General features: G+C 41.0%; 1 protein-coding gene across 5 annotated transcripts in view; it reads left to right on the top strand.

Annotated features, from left to right (window-relative positions):
• Positions 1 to 18,433, top strand: part of LOC147034601 (roundabout homolog 1-like) — a 451,205-nt gene that overhangs the window by 411,349 nt on the left and 21,423 nt on the right. For all 5 annotated transcript variants that reach the window (XM_085885921.1, XM_085885946.1, XM_085885911.1 and 2 more), the window contains 5 exons: positions 5,281 to 5,449; positions 15,674 to 15,841; positions 17,190 to 17,216; positions 17,555 to 17,597; positions 18,069 to 18,166. In XM_085885921.1, coding sequence (XP_085742047.1) covers positions 5,281 to 5,449; positions 15,674 to 15,841; positions 17,190 to 17,216; positions 17,555 to 17,597; positions 18,069 to 18,166 — 505 coding nt within the window. The remainder of the gene's footprint in view (positions 1 to 5,280; positions 5,450 to 15,673; positions 15,842 to 17,189; positions 17,217 to 17,554; positions 17,598 to 18,068; positions 18,167 to 18,433) is intronic.

Here is an 18,433-nt window from a genome sequence, read left to right as displayed (position 1 = left end):
CTTGCTTCCTTCTCCGTGTGAGAAGGAATCTTCTCTGAAGCATATCCACATATCTATCTGTGTTGACTGTCACCGTTTGTCTGGCTTTATTATCAAAGAAGAAGGATCCTATCATATCCCAATGTCAGATAGCACACCAAACCATTACTTTCACGACAGAAACTTGCTGTTCCATATGTTTGTGCGGTTGGTGTTCTGCCCCAAATCACTTGTACTGTTTATTCAAGTGGCCGCTGAGATGGAAAAGGGCCTCATCCACATCACTAAAGAAGATATTGTCCAGAAAATCCTGGTCTTCTTCGATCCGTTGGGCAATGGCAGTGCAAGATTCCAAACTCTCCCTCTTATTTATTTTGGTCTGGTGATGCAGTAACTCTATCTTGTCCAGATTCAGTTTCAGATCGTCATACCATGATTCTCTTAATGGTCGTGTCATGTGAGAATTCCCCCAATGTGGTTTGTGCTTACATTTAGCATTCATAACTCAGGTAAATCAAGAATTAGTTATTAAACTGAGCTTTTTATTTAAAAGTTTGCAGCGATCGTAATTTTAAAATAAATATCACAAAACGTATAAAATATGAGGCGGATGTTGGCGTTGTCTCGCAACCAGTTTGAGTGTAAACCCCATTGTCTTGGGTCACCTGCCCCCACCGTGACCAGACTGAGGCTACACAGGCCGACTTTTATTGACAGATATTTTCATTTATGGACATTTTCTGAATGTTTTGTGATTTTCTTTCCTGGGATATCAGCTTCAAGTTGCATCAGTATGTAAAATTTCAGCTTTATACCCCACCTAGAAAGTACTTCACATTAATACCAGAGAGTCAGTGACTCCTTTTATATATTTGAAGATGCAGGGTGTCCCAAAAAATATTACCAGAGTTTGAAACGTTTTGTGAAGGGATAGTTGGCGTCACTGTGTTTGGACAACTTCCTTGTGTTGCTCTCCGAGGTCGGCAGAATGAGTGCTAAGATGCTAGTATACTGTGGTGGAGTGGCGACCCATCCAGGATTGTGCCCAATAGCCAAGGAGACTGCTTAAGCAGCACCAACGCTCTGCACAGAGTAATGTCCCAATCTCATCCTCCTCCTCCTGTGCTGCTCAAAAATCAACCTCCCTGCAAACATCTTGTCTACCCATTGATGACGTTGAAGTGTGGGCAAAAGAAAAAATTACGCTGCAATGCAAATTATCCCTGCATATTTGACTGTAGGTAAGGTGGTTGGGATTATCCATCGTTGGGAGAGATGCACAGCGAACCAACAATTTGTACTGAGCACCACCCCACCAATTTTTTACTAAACACGAAAGGACAGACAGCCAGCCTCAGGCGACATTTCATTTGTGGGTCACAAACTTCATCAAGCTTACACTCCAGTTCCGGGATGTGACAGCCACTTTTTTCATTTTTAGATCCTCGTGGAGGATCTCGAAGTCTTACTCACGTTGTTGTTCTTCATATTCTTCTTGTGGACTTTTTGTTTCACAACCTACAGTTTTCATCGAAACTTCCTGAAACTTGGCATATACATGTAAAAATCACCTGCGCAGACAGTAACCATCTCCGATTTTGAAAATTTCTCCTAGAAAAAAAAGTTATGACGTCAAAATATCTCCGCTAATGGAAATCGCCTAAAAAATTTTCTCCGAAACTAGGCAAGCTTTTTGAATTCTGTTTGCGGGAATTGAACAGGGCATTAGTAGAGATGAATTACCGCACATATGATACATCACTATGACGTCATATCAATTTTTATGACGTCATTCCTATTTTTTGACATTTTTTGTTTCACAACCCAGAGTTTTCATCGGATCTTTGTGAAACTTGCCATGTATATGCAGAAAGCCCACGCGCAGCCAGTAACCATCTCCGATTTTGGAAATTCTTCAGAGAAAAAAAGTTGACGTCATAATATCGCCGCTAATGGAAATCGCCTATCCCATTATCTCCGAAACTGGGCAAGCTGTTTGAATTTTGTTTGTGGGAATCAAGCCGGGCATTAGCGCAGATTATTTTTCGCAAACCTGATACATCGCAATGATGTCATATTTGTTCTATGACGTCATCATTAAGAGGATGAGAATCTTAGCTCATTTGAGCTTGTTTTTATCAGATGTGCTGCTCAATTCTGGAACTTGTCAATTAATGGAATTGCTCAGTGTGTCGGTGCAGATACAACCCTGCCATCATCATTTTGGTTCCACTCCTTATATCTCAACTGCCGTGATCTAGTATTATAATGGATGTACTTGAGTAGTTAAGTGAGAATTTCCTGGAAGAGTAATGTGCTGCTTCCCCTGCTTTCTGGGTTTCTTTGGGTGATGTATAGGTAGCTACAGCTTGCTGCAAAGCTTGTCATGTGCTTTGTGAATGAGCATGTGTGGATTGTGGGTGGATGTGCATGGAACTGTGGGCTGTTGTGCCTGTGTTATGTGGTGAATGCATTGTGTGGTGAAGGTGACTCACTGGTGTAGCATGGTAAAGCTTTGTGGTGTTGCATGTGTGCCATTTCAGTTTTGTCTGTTTACCTTGTTGTTTTTTTCCTCTCCACTTTACACCATCACCTCCTTGCGACATCTATTTTTGGACTTATTGTGTGGAGATGTCATTTGTTTCACTGGGGAGACCACCTCCTTGGCCTTTAACATCCAAAGCCTCAAGCACCAATCGCTAATGTTTAATGGATATGGCGCCTAATATGTGGATTCTTCCCAGGCCAATTTTGTGGCCAGATTCCACTTTATGACATGCAATCGCCCTCTGAATTGTCATGTCCCAACCACATTGACCTTTGATATTCTTTCAATTTTCTCCCATTTCCACAATTATATGCTTCACCAAAATCATTGCAGGCACTACAATGTATCATCTCTGATTTATAGCCAATTGGAATTTCTTCTTTTAATTTATTAATAAAGTTACGGATGGTGTACATCACCATCCATAACTGATGTTGATGTACACCACACAATTGGCACCAACCAATCATATCCAACTCCCCGTGTTTTACAAATTGTATGTTTCTTAATCCACATCACAAGCACCTTTTGTAACCATTATTCTGCAATACATTCTGTACTCATTTTATCTCCTTGGATTCTGCATCCCTGGGTGAAGAAATCACCCACAGTGGGGATGTTATTGTACAAGCAGCACTACATTTATTGCAAATGGGATAACACGAATTGAAATCTTATAGTTTATTGGTGCGTGCTGGTTTCCTCTACACGTACATCTCTAAGATGCTCGTGAAAATGCCAATTTTTCCTCTTTTTTCACATATTTTGTGAATCTGATGCTGGGGAAAACCTGGTTCAGTTTTTCAAGAAGGTGGTCAACCATGTCCAGATGCACAGTGGTGCATATGTTGCATCCACGCACCTGTTCCAATAACATGGCAAACAAACTCGCTCATTCCGAAAGATAATTTACATTCTGACATCCCAGGACCAGATTAGATTCCCCTGCAGACACCAGAGAGTCAGTCCAGAGCTGTGTCAAACATTTGTCTGTATTATGGTGTCAAATATAAACATTGTGCTATCCAGACAAATCAAGCAGATGAGATGTTGCCCAATGCAGCTGGTCGTTTGGCCGAGTCATTTTCCAATCATTGGGCTGTTCTGATCATGTGCTATTTCAATTGCCAAATCAACTCGGACATTATTTTGTAAAGCGTGAAAACACATGAAATTAGGACACTCGGTAGAGCATTTACCTCCATCACGTAATGCCTCATCCAGGAGAACATAACGGGCCCAATACATTTTTGAAATATCATGCTATGGATCGTTTTTGGCCCAATCTCTCAATGGTGAAGAATCACTTAAAATTATAGTAGTCGGATCCAAATCCGGATATTCGCCAATATCTAATCATTTCGTCCTTGTCATACACCCAAACTGTCCACAAAATTTCATCTGGATCCATCCACAACTTTTTAATATATCCTGCACACAAAGAAACAAACAGACAAACAAACAAACAAGAAGATGTCATGCAGAGCACGATACTTGCAAAATTCACAAAACAAATTTGACCTCCAAAATAATTGGTGCTTTAGTTCACTCACCTGATTTGCAAATCCTCTTGAAATTTCAAGTCAATGCGATGAAAAATGAGGATTTTAGAAATACCACCTTAGTTGTTAACCTTGGGCCTATGTTGACCTCTTTGTCCATGTTGATCTCAAAAATAATTGGCTCGTCATATGTATTGTCCTGAAATATATATCCTCTTCAAATTTCAAGTCAATCGGATCAAAATTGAGGATTTTAGAAATACCACCATAGTTGTAGATGTTTGGCCTATGATGAGCTTTTGCTCTATGTTGACCTCAAAAATAATTGGCGAGTTGAATTCAGTGACCTGAAATATAAATGTTCTTCAAATTTCAAGTCATTTGGATGAAAATGGAGGATTTTAGAAATGCAACCTTAGTTGTTGACCTTAGGCCTATGTTGACCTTTTGGTCCATGTTGACCTGAAAAATAATTGATTGGTTGAATTCAGTGACCTGAAATATAAATCCTCTTCAAATTTCAAGTCAATCAGATGAAAATTTAGGAATTTAGAAATCTCACCAAAGTTGTTGACGTTTCGCCGATGTTGATTTTTTGGTCAATGTTGACCTCAAAAATAATTGGTGGTTGAATTCAGTGACCTGGTTTGAAAATCCTCTTCAAATTTCGAGTCAATTGGATGAAATTTGAGGATTTTAGAAATCTCATATAAGTTGTTGACCTTTGACCTACGTTGACCTTTTGTCATTTTGACCTCAAAAACAATAGCCTTCTTCCTTATCACAAACTCTACCATGTGGTGAAGGTTCGTGAAGATCGGTTTAAAATGATGACCTGTAGGTGACGAACAGACAGACAAACAGACAGACAGACAGACGGACAGAATAACAAAATCAACTCACCAATATACTTGAAAAATCGTAGATTTTGCAAATAACAAACAGACAGAAAGGGGTGAAAACATCACCTCATTCACGTTCGGTGGCGGGGGTAATTAGCAGATCCAGATCTAGATTCGGATTTTCACCCAAAATTGAATCAATTCTTCCTTGTCATACACCCAACGTGTCCACCAAGTTTTGTCCGAATCCATCTACAACTTTTTGAGATATGGTGCTATACATAATTTTTGGCCTGATCTCTCAATGGTGAAGAATCACCTGTGTTTTTTTTATTTTTGACTTGTGGGTTTTCAAGACCTTATCAGCACGAGTTGTCTGTCTGATTAAAACCTGTGTTGGTGCATGTAGGTCTGGTGCTTGAGTGAGGCAGGGATGCTCCACTTAAACCGATCAGCTGCAGCCAGCAAGCTAAACTTGGAGATACGGCCCATTCTTCCTGGCACCGCATACCTGATCGTCATGGCAGCGAGCAATCGGGCAGGCATTGGTGTGCACAGCTCTCCTGTCAAGCTTCCTTGTGAGTAGTTACATCCTCCTGAAAACACATGAACAAACATGTATAGTCTTCTGTCATAGTGATATATGGATATCTCACGCGATTGTGTTGAATTCTGTTGTGTGGTTTACCTGTCCATGATCAATTGCTGTTGATAAATCTTGCCAGTTGTTTTGTGAATATGTTCTGTACTTTTTCTGCATGATGCTAGAAGAACCATTAACAGTTATCCTCATGCAGCATAACGCAAATGATCCCTGTTTTCATTTAGGAGGTTAATCACTGTCAATAAAGACACCATATACTCTTGTTTTTAATATCAAACTGATACAGGATCTTGTGTAAAATATGAAGTTATATTTGAGCTCCTGAGAAGTAAACCGGTCTATCCCACTTCCAGGGACAAATTCAGTCAAATGTGCTCAATTAATCTCACCAGATTTGGTGCTGTTATGGTTATTAGAGGATCTGCTTTAAGTCTCAGAGGACAACCATTCGTACCGACCATCGCTGAGTCACTCCCCCAAAAAATTAATGGTACGTGCTATTTCCTTGCTTGATGCTCAGCATTTAAAAGGGACAGAGCATGGACAAACAACTGTTGTTTGACAACCATTGCACAGGCTTTACGGGCCGAATGACCTCCTCATGTGTTGTAGTTCCTTGTAAGGGAACTCATATTGAGGTTGTTAAATCATCTTTTGTTAATTGGCAGTTTTCACCAAATTGTTTGAGGCTAATTCTGATTTTTATTTATTGGGTATTAAATGGCATTCTAAGTTTGAAACCCAACATTGAAAATCCTTTTCTCAGAACGTTTTTCACATTGCATGCTCAATTTGCTTCTCAGCTGCCAGACTGAGCAATCGCTATGTATCATATACTTCACAAATCTAACAAGAAAAGGAGCAATCAGAGATTGCAGATCCTCGCCAGGACTTCTTTTGTGTGGTGTATTTTTTGTGGTGTTTGTGTGCTGGTGTGTTACGAAATTAGTAAGAGACATAATTAGAACTGCCACTTTATAACTGCTGGCAGTGATGACCGGGTACCAAAACATCCTGCTTTGATTGGACACCTGACCCTGACCCATGACCTTTATTGTTATTATTCAATTGAATTTACAATGGGATTGAAATAAATTCAGTTCAAATCAAATGGAAGACCAAATAGGTACAGTCCTGCATTGGAGTCTTCAGAAGGAACCCGAACAAGCGAAAAGCAAAGATAAAGTAATCAGGAAGAACCTGGATAGGTCTTCTCATTTCAGCTGCAACTCCTCTACCCCCAAACCCATCCTAGCACAGCCAAAGTTTTTGGGTAAATCCAATATGGTTGCCAAATCATGTGACCGATGATATCATATGTGTCAACTTTTTATTCCCCATGGATAGGCGGTCATATGTGTAAAGTTTTGCCTCGATCTGTTCAGCCACTTCAGGGAAGAAGGTTTTTGAAGTATTTTTTTTTATTAAAAAAAACAATATGGCTGTTGAATCACGTGACCGATGACGTCATAAATTTTTTTATGTGGACTCCAGATGACCATCTAAATTTTTCATACTGATCAGATGTAGCATTCTGCATATGCAATTACAATACAATGTCATAATGAAGGCACCTCTGACGTCATAAAAAATTTCAATTTTTTCCTTGGTGTGGTTTCAGAGATAGAGGTCCAAATTTTTCCCATTTTTCCAACATTGCTGCCACAACACGTGACCTATGACGTCATGATTATCATTACAACATTCTATATGAGTAGTCGCACCCATGGTGGAAATTTCGTCTCAATCCGACAAGCGGTTGCAGAGAAAAACACTAAAGTTCTGTGCGGACAAACAAACAAGCAAACGTACTCGAATGCAATACCCTCGTGTCGGACGATGAGCGTGTTACATGAAATAAGTTGGGTTATTTTTCTCTTGAAATCACATCATCAGATGATTTAGATCCTGTGAAAATGTTGGCATTTAGAGAGTTTTTTTTTTTTTGGATTTTGAAGACCTATAATTTGAAAGAACATATCAACCTGGGCTCCATGTCTGGTGTGCACCCTGAGCAAGAGATTAGATGTAAATGGTTTTCTCATGAAACATGAGCTTTAACCCAGGTTAGTTTAATCCTCAATTTGTTTCTCAAATATGACTGGTTCTAATTTTTTTTCTTATCCAACCTTTGCAGTAGTTTGGTCTCGAGACCTACCCCGACTCCCAACCTCTTAATGATTACATCATCAACAATTTCCTGTCTTGGAAGAGTCATATGTCCGATCCAGTCTTAATAAGCATAGTTTATGCTCATGGAGTGTATATTCAAATATTCAACTGTAGCAACATATAGATTTCCATTCCTCAGACAGTGTTTGGAATGCTTTTGTGAATGGTACCATTAGATCAACCTCCACAGGCCAGAGATCCTGCAGGTGACCTAAACACACGTAGACTCTGTAGATTCAAACACTTCAATGTTTGTTGTCATCGTGTAAACTTTTCTGTTCTTCCATACATTTTTTCATCGTGGTCTGTGGTTAAAGCTTTGTGGATATCTCTGCAATGATTTGTATTCCTTTTTCCTTTTTTGTCCAGCTGAATTAATGTTGAGCGAGCATTGTAAACTGTATTTATGTTTTCAGGCCTTTATGTTTGTTGGACTTTCATTTTTGTTTTGTTGTATCCACATCTTTATATTCATGGCACTCTTCAGATTTGAGGGATTTTTTCACAACTTTTCTGTAAACCTTTTTTGTCCTGTTAATGTTTAACCATTAAGGTAGACAGTGCTGTCCAGAACTAGTGTTATTGTGAATATGTGAAAATCTGTGCCCAATTCAGATTGTTCCTTTTTGGTATTGGTCCACGGTAATGCTCAGTGGTGATCTCTAACATTTATTATAGCACCCACTTCTTGTCTTTCTTCTATCGCTCATTTGTAAAATGGGAAATAAGAGAGAGAAGGAATTTTATGGAAAATTTGGAGGACTGGGGATAAGAGGGAAAGGAGATCGAAAGGAGATCAAAAAGAGAGATAAATATGGGAGGGAGAGAAAGGAACGTGAATTGGACATTTAACGGAGGACTATTCAAACATTTTGTCATTTGTGAACAAATTTTAAATTATTTTTCAATGCGACTTGAAAATCTAATAAATTAGCCAATACTTCACCCAAAATGGAAGGAATAATTCACATCCAGAATTACGGGTGGGTTACTTTTCCCAGAGTTGTGGTATTTTAGTTAACTTGTAATATCCGTGCTCATTGGGAGCGGTGATATGCCATACATATTCACATAAAGATAATTGGGGTCCTCCCCCTACCCTGAACCACCGGGACCATGAATTTGTTTTACCACCTAAAATTCTCCTGTGCATCCACCGAGTACAACCACCAGTTTTCAGTTCATTCTGTCCAGTGGTTCAGGAATGCATAGAAGTCAAACAAACAAACAAACAAACAAACATGAAAAAGATGCATTCAGACATGGACATGCCTCAAATTATAATAGAGCATGACTTGCAAAGAACCCATTTTTATAGATGGGTTAATTCCCCCACTTCTAAGATGTCTATGGTGCATTTAATTATGATTTGCAATACTGGCTTCCACCAGCTGGCGCTCTACGACACACACTTACGGTCGAAAGAATTGGGATCCTTCCCTACCCCTCCCCCCCACCCCAACCCTGAACCCCCAAGACTGTGAATTTATTTTTTATTACTGCCAAAAACTTTCACATGCATACCCTGAGTCGAGCCACTAGTTGTCAACTCGTTCTGTATAGCTGTTTAGGAATGCATAGAAATCAAACAGGCAAACACTGGTACTAGTTGCGAAATCAGTTGCTGCAAAAATCGTGACATTTGACCTCAAAACAATTGGCTTCTTCCTTTTGATAGGTGAACTAATTCACTGACCTATTATGCAAATTCTGTTCAAATGTCAAGTCAATCGTATGAAAATTAACGATTTTACGTGATCTTGAGCTTTGACCTTTTGACCTAAAAAAAAAAAAACAAGAGGCATTCAAAGTGTTGTGATATATATTGTGATATACAATAGGCATCTTGTGACTACCTCAAACAGGTGTTCAAGTTTCATGAAGATCCGAGTAAAATTGTGACCTGGAGGCGATTGACATACAGACAGACAAACAGATAGACAGACAGAATAACAGATCACATTTCACAAGTAACAAACACACAGACACTTATATTGAATAGCATGATCACCCTCAGCATGAAGGCGATTCTGATAAACCGCCTCATTTGCATAAATCACATCATCAGTGACATCAGATTGCATGGACCCATCAAGACGCATTGTAACAACAACGGAGCCCCATCTTGGAAGACACGTGACAAGGACGTGCTTCATTTGCCTCGATGTCTGCTGCGGTTGACTCTAATATCCAGTACTAGCAGCCTGTGAGGCAAATCTTGAGACAAGGAAAATGTGGTCACCTGCAATGTATAGCTGGAAGTAACAGCGAGTTGATGCTCAGAACAAACGTCCCCCTTATCTTTTACGAAATGCTTCCATCTCTTCTTCACTTTTTACTTTCACTCTTCACCAGATATCTTACCCTTCACCTTCACCCTACCCTGCCTTTTTATTCTTTACAACACATGGCATGAGGCTCACTTGTGAAAACTGTTTGGCCTACTCTTGCTGTGCCCAGCAGTCTTTCAGTGTGTGTTATATGAAGCTAAACAAAGCAAAAGGACTCTTCAAACAAGCTTGCACAGAGTTATTGAACAGAAAAGTACTCAGCTTGTTTTGGCAGTCATTTGTTACTGCTGATGCTTGTTGATCTGAACGGGACAGCTTGTTGTCCAATGGTGTCATCGTTTCAACAGTGCTGACACAGATCAGGCCAGCTTCCTGCTGTGTGAAATCCTTTATACAACAAATATCTTGAGTCGTGGCTGCCTCCCAACACCCTGCTTCACACATATATCTCCTGCACTATACATTCCACCCACAAGTCTGTAGTCTTTTCTCGATTTATCACTGTAATTTATGCTCCATACTTCTGCCTCACTTTCTTTCTTTCATCTTCCCACAATAATTAGACTTTCCTACTCCTGAAACCTTTTTTAAAAAACATCATACTTCTGTCTCTCCTTTGTGTTTTTTCCCCTCCTTCTTTGTCTTAATTTCATCTCTGAGCCAACATTAATCTTTTCTCTTTCTCTAAACCTGCCCTGTTTGAATGTGTTTAGAGTAATTCCTCAAAAAGAAGATCCATCTTTACTTCTGATAGTGCAAACATCGCTTTACTGTAAATTGCCAGTGGCTATCGGAACAATATGCTCTGTACTAACATTTTCATTTCTGATCATAAGCAAAATGATGAACAGATCATTCGGAAGCATTCCTGCTTCCAGAAAATTTTCGATTTGTAACCGTGATGTGTGGCTCCTGGAGGAGTTTGTATATGTAAATCACGTGTAGTACAGGGACCTCAGGAGACAATTGTGCACTTGTACATAAATTGCAAATACATCAAAACATAGGACCGCCTGTCCTGATGCTCACCTGGATCAGGAGCAAGTCACTCAACCCCCCTGCAGACCTGCTTCGACCCTGAATTATTTGATGCCGTGAACGAACTGAGGAATATCACGGGTGATGAAGGTTGTGGTCAAGTTTCATTGAAATTGTGTGTGTAGTTCAGAGAAGAGAGCAAATGTCTATTTTGGGGGGGGGGGGGGTCAAAAACCCTCCCGTAGACCCTTTTTACGAGTGCAGATTTTGATGCGGTCAATAAAATTTGGTCCATCACAGGTGATGAATGTTGAGGTCAAGTTTCATCAAAATCGTTTGTGTAGTTTCGGAGAAGAGAGCAAATACCTATTTTTTGGGGGAGGGGGTCAAAACTCCCCTGTAGACCCCATTAATGAGCGCAGATTTTGATGCAGTCAACACACCTTCGTTAGACATCAGATATGAAGCTTGTGGCCAAGTTTCATCAAAATTATGTGTTTGGTTCAAGCGACAATGACTGAAGTGTTTACGAACTGACTGACTCGCCTACAGACACTGTTCGATCGCATATGCTCCCCGGACTAAAGTCCAGGTGAGCTAAAAAAAAACAATGAGAAAACCCAACACAGTATATGTAATTACCTCCATCACCAAAGGTATGTGGAGGTTATGCTTTCACTCCTGTTTGTCAGTTTGATTTTCTGTCCATTTGTGAGCAGGATGTCTCAAGAAGTTGTGGATGGATTTGGATGAAACTTTGTGGACAAGGTTGGGTGTGTGACGAGGATGAATTGATTCAATTTCAGTGAAGATCTGGATCCAAAATTGATACTCTTATTTTTTAAAGTGATTCTTCACCATTGAGAGATAGGGCTAAAACGATACATAGCACTGTATCTCAAAACGTTATGGACGGATTTGAATGTAACTTGGTGGACAAGGTTGGATGTGTGACAAAGACAAATTGATTCGATTTTTTTTGCATACATAGTCGAGGCTTGTGGAAGAGCTAGTATGACTATACTGAATGGATCAGGACACAACAAGTCAAAATAAACAGCTGAGAGAGGGGAAAAACACCAACAGTAGAGTTGTTGTTGTTGTTGTTGTTGTTGTTATTGAGCCCCATACAGTTCTCTTGAACAAGACAGCATGGAGACAGTCGATCGATCTCCCATGAGCGACCCAGAGATCCCCCACATCCAGGATGGTGTACCACCGCCTCCACGAAGTCAGGGACGAGAGAGAGAGAGAGAGAGAGAGAGAGAGAGAGAGAGAGAGAGAGAGAGAGAGAGAGAGAGAGAGAGAGAGAGAGAGAGAGAGAGAGAGAGAGAGAGAGAGAGAGAGAGAGAGAGAGAGAGAGAGAGAGAGAGAGAGAGAGAGAGAGAGAGAGAGAGAGAGAGAGAGAGAAACAGACAGACACACACACACACACACACAGCGAGACAGAGACAGATACAAGAGGGAAAGGGCTGGTCCATGGGGACCAATCGATCGGCACTGACCATGAGCATGCAGCCTTGATGAATCTGGGCAGCAGAGAATAATGGGAAAGATTTGGTCCCGACTTGCGTTGCGGATACAACCACCATGAAGAGGTGTCCCCAATAGTAAATCAGCAGAGTTGTCGGCAAAGATAGAGGCAGACTTGGCCAAACAATGGGTGTGGATAGGAATGAGGAGCAGGAGAGGATGCATTGGGTGGACAAGATGGAAACAGAAGGAAACCCTCAGGAGGGGAAACTGGAAACTTGGAAGGAGGAGGGATTGACGTGGTGGTTAATGAGGGTAGAAAAGATCATAGTTTTGGGTTGGTGATGAATTGAGATGGTGATGAATAGCTGTCTTGAAGACCTGGAGGAAAGAATAAGATTGAAGAGAATGTGGAAGTAGATTCCACAGGCAGGAAAAAGAGGAATGAATGAGTGGAGGTGAGCAGTGATCCTGGATTTCATTAGGTTCACCAGAAGGAGGTTGATGGTGGACCATGTGTGCCCTGCAGATTCCTGCGGGAAAGGGGGTGGGGGGGATAAAGCATGGAAAGAGCAACTGGTGCAAGACCAGAAAAGAGGCACCAGAAGACAGAGAGATCACCGACCTTCGAAGTGATGGACCCATAAACTCATCTTCATCGCTGGAGATTCCAATAATCTTGAAGGCCTTGGTTTCCATGGCATCAGCAAGATGTGAGGTAGGGGAGACAGCCCAGAAGGGACAACAGTACTCCATCAAGCTAAAAATGAAGACCTTATAGGTGGATAGAAAGAAGTTCGGGTGTGCCAAGGAAGGACTTTGTATGACAGGTGAAAAGGACAGAGAGAGGATGTGAGAAAGCAGCATTCAGACTTTAGGACACGTTAGCTGATGCTGTCTAGTCCAGTTGCAGAGTCAGAGTCGAGGGTTGAAAGAACCTTCTCAGATGCACAAGACATCAAATAGAAGTCCAAGAAGAAACCCAAAGAAGTAAGGAGCAAAGATGGAGTCATCAGGAGGAACCTAGATAGAATTCGGGTTTCAGCCACTACTCCACAACCCTCAGACCATGAGTGAACTGCCAAACTCGTGAGGATTGGGGCTGCTCTACGAGAATAGATAGAGAGATGTTGACTTTCATAAGCACATGATCAGATAAACCAATCAGAGCAGAGGATTTGCATTTGCGGAAAAGTTAGTCACCACCAAGGCCAGAAGGGAAGATTTGCCATTGGGAGAAATCCAGGTTGGAAGGTTCACAGATTGAGTCAGTTCACAGACTCCCGTGGAGTCACAGAAGTCCTTTGCTGAAGTGTCATGGCTGGTGAGAGGTACGAACTCCCAGCTAAGTTTCATGGTGACAATTGAAATCACCACATATGAGGAAGAGAGAGTTGGGATGAGTGATTAACAGTTTGTCCATGTTGTCTGAAAGAGAGATGTAGATGGAGTTGTCACTGTTAGGAGGACGGTACAACACACAAATGCATAGGAAGTGGGAGTAGAGGGGAAGTCATAACCAGAGATACTTCTGGGGAATGGGAGGTGTAAGATCAGTACATGGACAGTGAGAAATTGAGTTCTTGATGTGAAGTGCAACTCTGCTGCCACGGGCATGGTTCAAGGCTATCAAATCAGAGAAGACAGAAACTTTCACCTTGTGAGATTGGGCCAAAACGATATATAGCACAATATCTCAAAAAGTTATTGACGGATTCAGACGAAACTTTTTGTACAAGTTTGGTGTCTGACAAGGACCAATTGATTAGATGTTTTTTTTTCTACTGAGCGCCATTCTATTTTGAACCTAGGATCCCAGTATGCATGAGTTGTGTGCTCATATGGGAACTCCACACAGGTCCAACCCATATATTATAATTGCATAAAAAGTTAACGATGACATAAACAGGATGTTGGCTGAGTGTCATGGGAAACAAGGAGAAGTTTACGTTCCGAGCGTTACCCCCTTTGTCTTTAACTCTGTTTTGCTCCAGTCAAGGGTTAACACTCAAAACGTCAACTTCTCCTGGCTTCCCATGACAGTCAGCATACCTCAACGTCCTTTTGATTTAATCTATTTATTGTACCTGTCTGCCGATGCAGATCAACACGAGCCTTCATGAGGAAGACTGGTTCTTTATTCTGCAGGTTACAATCAAACACTAACTTCACCTTTCTTCTGCTTCGTCCAGAAAAAAAACACCAATCTATGCACACAATAATTCCATTTATGACATTGCTTGAGTCCAAAGTGTTTATTTTATGGAGGAGGTTGGTAGAGCTGGAAACTACCTACACCAAAGGCAAATGGATATTACAGTGGTAACAATGGAGACATAACCAGAATGTTTTCTCAGGCTGGCTTTCTTTTCCGATGATACTTTCTCTCTAATATATAGTTTTAGATTCCAAATCCTGATAAAATTTTCAGGTTCGAGAAATGAGCGGAGTAAGAGCAGAGATTTATTTTCCCCTTTGTTTGTTTGCCAAGAGCTCCACTCGGCACGTTGAGTAAGCACATGGCAAAAAAGCGAGCACATGGTTAAAAGGCATAATTACATGTGTTAGAGAGAAAAAGCGTGTAGAACAGATTTTCCGTAACTAACGTATAACTTACAATCAGGTAAGCGCACCTCCTGAGCTGCCGCTTTCCCGGTTTTCTTTGCCCTTTGTACTTCATCTTGAATATGCAGTTTTGGATTCCACTATTAATGTTCTTTGCATCGGAGGATCATCATAAAGCAGTCGCATCGTCCATGGATTCTACAAGACTGGTGATTCATTGAACCTTTGGGTAGAAAAGATTAGAACTTTATGGACTTGGTTTTGTTGGATTCCTTAACGTATGAAAAAGAAAGATATTGCTCCAACATCTTTATTGCTTTCCTTTAATAACCATGCAACCAATTAGATACGTCAACAATGATAAATGCTGACTTATGTAAAGAGGCAACTTGGCTGTTATAAGGAGGCTACACAGATAAATGACTGTGTTGATAGAGTTCCCTTGGCAAGTGCGGTGGTCAATTCTTTCACGTCTTCGTGTTTCCATTATTCGTGGCTTTGTGTTTCTGTGTCTCATTGATGTCCCCTTCTCTCTACGTTTCTTTGCTTCCATGACAATACACCTCAGTGACCTTCACGTCTCAGTAGCTCTTTGTATCCTCATGTGGATTAAGGCTGAATGTTTCCACAACTGCATGCCTCATTGTTTCCCTGTCTCAATGCCTCAATCTTCGTTTGCTTCCATGCAGACAATGCGTGCTCATACCTGTGTTTTGCAGCACTGCAAGCTGGACAAGGAGGGCAGATAGGAAGCCTTGTGAAAGAACCATTGTTTGTGGGTGTAGCCGGTGCTGTTCTTGGCCTGATACTGATTGCCCTTGCTGCGTGGTTATATTGCCGATGTCGCCAGAAGAATCACCCGGATCCATATCATGGTGCCACCAAAGGTAAAATCAATTAAAAAAAAACACCCATGACGCTGAATTTATAACATTTGGAAAATAATATATTCACCATTATTACATATTATTAAATCATGCAAAATATAAAAATGAATCTGTATATATGGCAGGAATTACAGATTAATTTGAGTCATTAAATATTTTTTTTAATTGAATGGCATGGAAGATTATTCTTGCTGCCAGGACATTTGATACATACTTCCATTTAGCATTCCTTCTCAATTTAAGCTCCTTTTCCTTTTTCCCACGTTTAATTTCTAAATTTAAAGACTCGGGGCATTGTTTTTTTTTTGTAGTCCTTTGAGCCCCAATAAGGCCATTGCTTGGTGGAACAATAAAAGGAAATTGCTGGCTCGAAGTAACTTTTTGCTTTAGGCTACCCCATTTAAAGTCAGGTTCCTGTTTGCTCTTGTTTGAAAGTCCAACTACAAAGTGCTAAATCAATGATCGTCCATTCTTGTGGTGAAGCAAAACTTCTAAATGTTAGTATCTGATAATCGCCACAGGTCATTGCCTCATCATCAGTATTCTGCGAAACATTCCAGATCTGTTAGTCACATAACAACTGACGGACTGAAACACAATAGCAGGTGGAGTGAACTGGTGGTGGAGGCGATGGGAGAAAAACTTTACCGCAGTTTATCAGGCCTGCATTGTATTGATTTGTCATTACCCTCCTGCTTGCTCTTCCAGCGGATCTTTGGGATCGCTTATGATTTACCTATGTACACGAGAGGCTTTGTTGTAGATGTAAGTAAGGCAGACCCTTATCAACGAAATAAGAGAGAATAAAAGAATTCCACATGTTTGGAAATGCACACAAATTTCCAGCAGAAATTGTAAAATAACCAATGTGGCAACAAAAGGACAATCAGCAGAGTTCATGGCCACTGTGTTTATGTACGATTAAAGTATCTAGGAATGGTTAATTTTTTTTTTGTCCAATGACGGTAAGGTCACCTGTTCTCGATATACGAAAGCTCTATCACCATAATGACATGATGGCAAACAGCCTGCAGCAGCTGCTTGGCAAGCCACATAAGTGTTGGTGCCAGCGTGCGTTTGCCCAAAACTAAGGCCTAAAATTAGTAGCAGCTGCCGGTGTGTTTCTGTTTTCATTCACCAGCCAAGTGTTTGGCTGTTCTTTATGGGATTGGGTTTGTGAGGGAAGTGGGGGTGCTGGGAGGAAGTTGGTTGGGTGCATTAGAAGCACTAAGCTATGCTTTTCCCATCTGATGACCAGCAGGTGGGTCAGGATGCTTGCCAAGGCAATTGGTGAATGGCAAAGCTTTTGCTCTTTCACAACTGATTTCCATTTTCTCTTGTCTTTCAGATCCTTCCTTTACATTCACACCAACAGGTAAAATAATAAAATAAAATTCTGCTTTGCTGATGCTTCCAGCTTTGTCGTGTATTTGGCACTAAATGAATGAATGAATGAATTGCTACAATGACCGAATTTTGAGCGAAGGCACGAAGTGATTTGTGCTAAATTGAAGCTTTGTGTTGCATCCCTCCACCGAGGCCACACATCTGTCTTTCCCTGGCGGTCATAGGCAGTTGATGGCCCGAGACATTCTAGTGCTCTTTCAGTGGCTACAATTACTCATTGACCTTGCGCGATGGGGTGTTGATTCGGTGAACCACTCGCTATCCGCAATGCACAAAATGTTTTCCTCTTCTCCCTTCTTTGTCCAGTGACCTTTAGTTCCAAGGACGATGGAGGCCTGCTGTCTTCCAGGTGGGTCCCGCTTTTATTCCCACTCCTCCAATCACACCATCTCAGTGCTCCACATTCCTGCTTATTACACACGTGAGGCACTGTGCAGTTTCCCGCTTCAATCATGGACATAAAGCAGCTGTCTTCACTTTCGCCAGGGAATTGGTAGTGTTTATATGATCCCTCCATTTCCCTCGTGATACAACATAGTGCACGGTTGTGTGTTCATCCCAAGAATTATTGATCGAAATCTCGGCCTGATTTACCAGCTTCGTGCCGTGACATTAAAATGATTGCTGACACCTGGAATGCAACTTTGAAGCCAATATCTTTATCACATAGCAATCAAAAGATTATTATTTGTGTTTATTTTCATGAAAGGACACCAGAAATGAAGTTACGCAGGCTTTTCAAAATGTTTGGCCTGACAGATAATGAGGAGATTCTCCAACTGGACCCTGCCTTCCTCCCCCCCCTCACCACCCCCAACAGCTATCAAGGCTATAGTGGTGCTGGACAACTTTGGGGGGATTCATGGCAGGGCATTGGTCAACGGTCAAACCCAGCTCTTCCTGACTACTGCCGGCCTGGTAACCTTATCTTCACTACCATTGCATGCAGTGCCCTCTTTTCACAACTGAACATCTTGAAACGATAAGATGGAATTCAAACAATTTCTAAACTGACCTTGAATTGCCTTATCTTGAAGGCTAAAGATCCACGAAACTTAGTCGGTTCATAGGTTGATAAAAACAGAAAATGCATGATTGAGATAAGCCTTGCATTACAAGCGATGTTCAACCCATGCAGAGCATTTGGAATTTTGCTAAGGGATAGGCTCAAACTTTTTTTTTACA

The sequence above is a fragment of the Eptatretus burgeri genome, chromosome 1, assembly GCF_056783735.1.
Source record: "Eptatretus burgeri isolate ZD-2024b chromosome 1, Ebu_testis_v1, whole genome shotgun sequence".
NCBI classification, from domain to species: Eukaryota; Metazoa; Chordata; class Myxini; order Myxiniformes; family Myxinidae; genus Eptatretus; species Eptatretus burgeri.
Note: the sequence above shows the minus strand (reverse complement) of the source record. Positions and strands in the feature narration are given on the sequence as shown.